This window comes from Fonticula alba (genome assembly GCF_000388065.1).
Source record: "Fonticula alba strain ATCC 38817 unplaced genomic scaffold supercont2.6, whole genome shotgun sequence".
Taxonomy (NCBI): Eukaryota; order Rotosphaerida; family Fonticulaceae; genus Fonticula; species Fonticula alba.
Window position 1 is genome coordinate 547801 of NW_009242976.1, and position 1884 is coordinate 549684.

The following is a 1884-nucleotide window of genomic DNA, read 5'->3' on the forward strand; positions in this document are numbered from 1 at the left end:
TGGGGCTGAGGGTGTGGACCGGTGTGCGGTGTGGGGGAGGGCGCTCACTTGCTCAGGGTATCCTGATCGAAGCGGTAGATGGAGCTCAGCTGCTCGGCGCTGGTGACGCACACAGCGAGGTCACGCAGGAGACCGTCACTGATGTCATAGATCCAGCCGTGCACCGAGAGCGACTGCCCCCGGGCCCAGGCGGACTGGACAATCTCGGTCTGGCAAATGTTGCCAACCTGCTCACGGACGTTCAGCTCGCAAGCACGGTCAGCCCGGCGCTCGAAGTCCTTGATGGCGGACAGCTCGGCCTGGTTGGCGTAGCAGACATCCTTGATGGAGCGCAGCCAGTTGTCGATGAGCCCATGGCTGGAGCGGGTCATGGCGGCGCGCACACCACCGCACCGGTAGTGGCCGCAGACGATGATGTGCTCCACGCGCAGGACCGACACGGCGTACTGCAGGACCGACAGGCAGTTGAGATCGGTGTGAACCACGACATTGGCGATGTTGCGGTGGACAAACACCTCGCCCGGAGCCAGGCCCATCAGCTGGTTGGCAGGGACACGGCTGTCCGAGCAGCCGATCCACAGGAACTTGGGGGACTGCTGGGAGGCCAGCTTGCGGAAGTAGTTCGGGTCCCGGTGCTTGGTCTGCTGGGCCCAGCGCTGGTTGTAGAGGAAGATCTCGGACAGGTCGCGCGACAGCTCGGTGTCCTTGCTCTGGAGCTTGATGAAGCCGCTGGTGTTGCGGTCCAGCCCGGAGGGGTGGGTCTCGATGCCGGCCATGTCGTCGGTGTCGGGGATGGCGGCAGCCGAGGCGACGGCCGCCGCGGCCGCGGCCTCGGAAGCAGCCAGCTCCTCATCATTGGCGATGTGGGAGAAGACCGCGCCGCCGCGGACGAAGGCCGACGGCGAGGGAGCACCCGGCGGCAGGTTGTCCTCATCACCGCCGAGGCTCATGGCACGTGGCCGGACAATGTCCCGGGTGAGGATGTCCGGGGTGGAAACCAGAGCGCGCCCATGCTCGCCCACCACGATCGACGTGTCGACGGCCATGGCGATGGATGCCGGGTCGACGGCGGCAATGCGCGCGGCGGTCGTGGTCGGCGACATGGGGAAGTTGGTGATCGAGGGCTGCCCCACGGCAAAGCCCACCAGACCGGGGGTGGTCATCGGGGGGATGGCCGGGTGCAGGTCGAGCCGCGGCATGCCGGCCGGGATGGAGGCCGTGTGGGTGTTGGCCGCGAGGGCGCCCTGCAAGACGCGGGTGTAGTCGTGCTCGCCGTCCTCGGGGGCGGGCACAGCGACCTTGGGGTCGGGGTAGGTGACCGACTGGCTGGTGGCGGTGCTGTTGGAAGGCATGAGCTGCATTTGAGCGGGGTGGGGGAGAGAGAGAGAGAGAGGGAGGGAGGGAGCAAGCGGGAGGCGGGTCAGTGGGGGGGGGGGCACGACGGCGTGGATGTGACGGCCATGAGGAGGGGAGGTGTGACGCACAAAGGAGAGAGGCAGCAGGAGCTGCGGGATGAAGGAGAAAGGGGAGGAGGGGGGCGGCGGTGGCGTGGACGGGGGGGGAGCAGCGGCCACGGGGGGAGAACGTTCGTCGGCGGAGGGGTCGACGTCGGCGTCCTCGGCGGAGAAGGACTCGCTGAAGTAGACCGGGTGCACGGACTGCTGAGACCGGCGGAAGGGCGGCCCGAAGAGGGTGGGCTGCGAGGTGTGGAAGAAGCGCGAACCGGCGGCAACGAGGGCGGCGGCGGCGGCGGGGTGGTGGTGGTGGGGGGTGCGTGCGCTGGCGCGAAGTGAGCAACCGAATAGAGGAGCGAGTGGCTGGAGAGCAGGTCCGAGTGCCGACAGCGCCATGGCAGCGGGTCCTCTTATACTAGGCGCGCAAAGG

The 1884-nt window shown here is 68.1% G+C and overlaps 1 protein-coding gene across 1 annotated transcript; it reads right to left on the bottom strand.

Moving 5' to 3' along the window:
* Positions 1-28: 28 nt before the first annotated feature.
* H696_03787 (hypothetical protein) lies at positions 29-1857 on the bottom strand. The gene is made up of 2 exons (XM_009497645.1): positions 1485-1857; positions 29-1355 (listed from the first exon to the last, which is right to left on the bottom strand). Exons 1-2 carry the CDS (start codon positions 1848-1850, stop codon positions 45-47), a joined length of 1677 nt encoding a protein of 558 aa, XP_009495920.1. The 5' UTR covers positions 1851-1857; the 3' UTR covers positions 29-44.
* Between the last annotated feature and the right edge of the window lie 27 nt (positions 1858-1884).

Bases quoted from the DNA above. Each gene is read 5' to 3' on its own strand.
- H696_03787 (XM_009497645.1), bottom strand. From the start codon at position 1,850: ATGGCGCTGTCGGCACTCGGACCTGCTCTCCAGCCACTCGCTCCTCTA. The intron at 1,356-1,484 runs GTGCGTCACACC...GCTCAAATGCAG, and splicing joins TCCTGCTGCCTCTCTCCTTT to CTCATGCCTTCCAACAGCAC.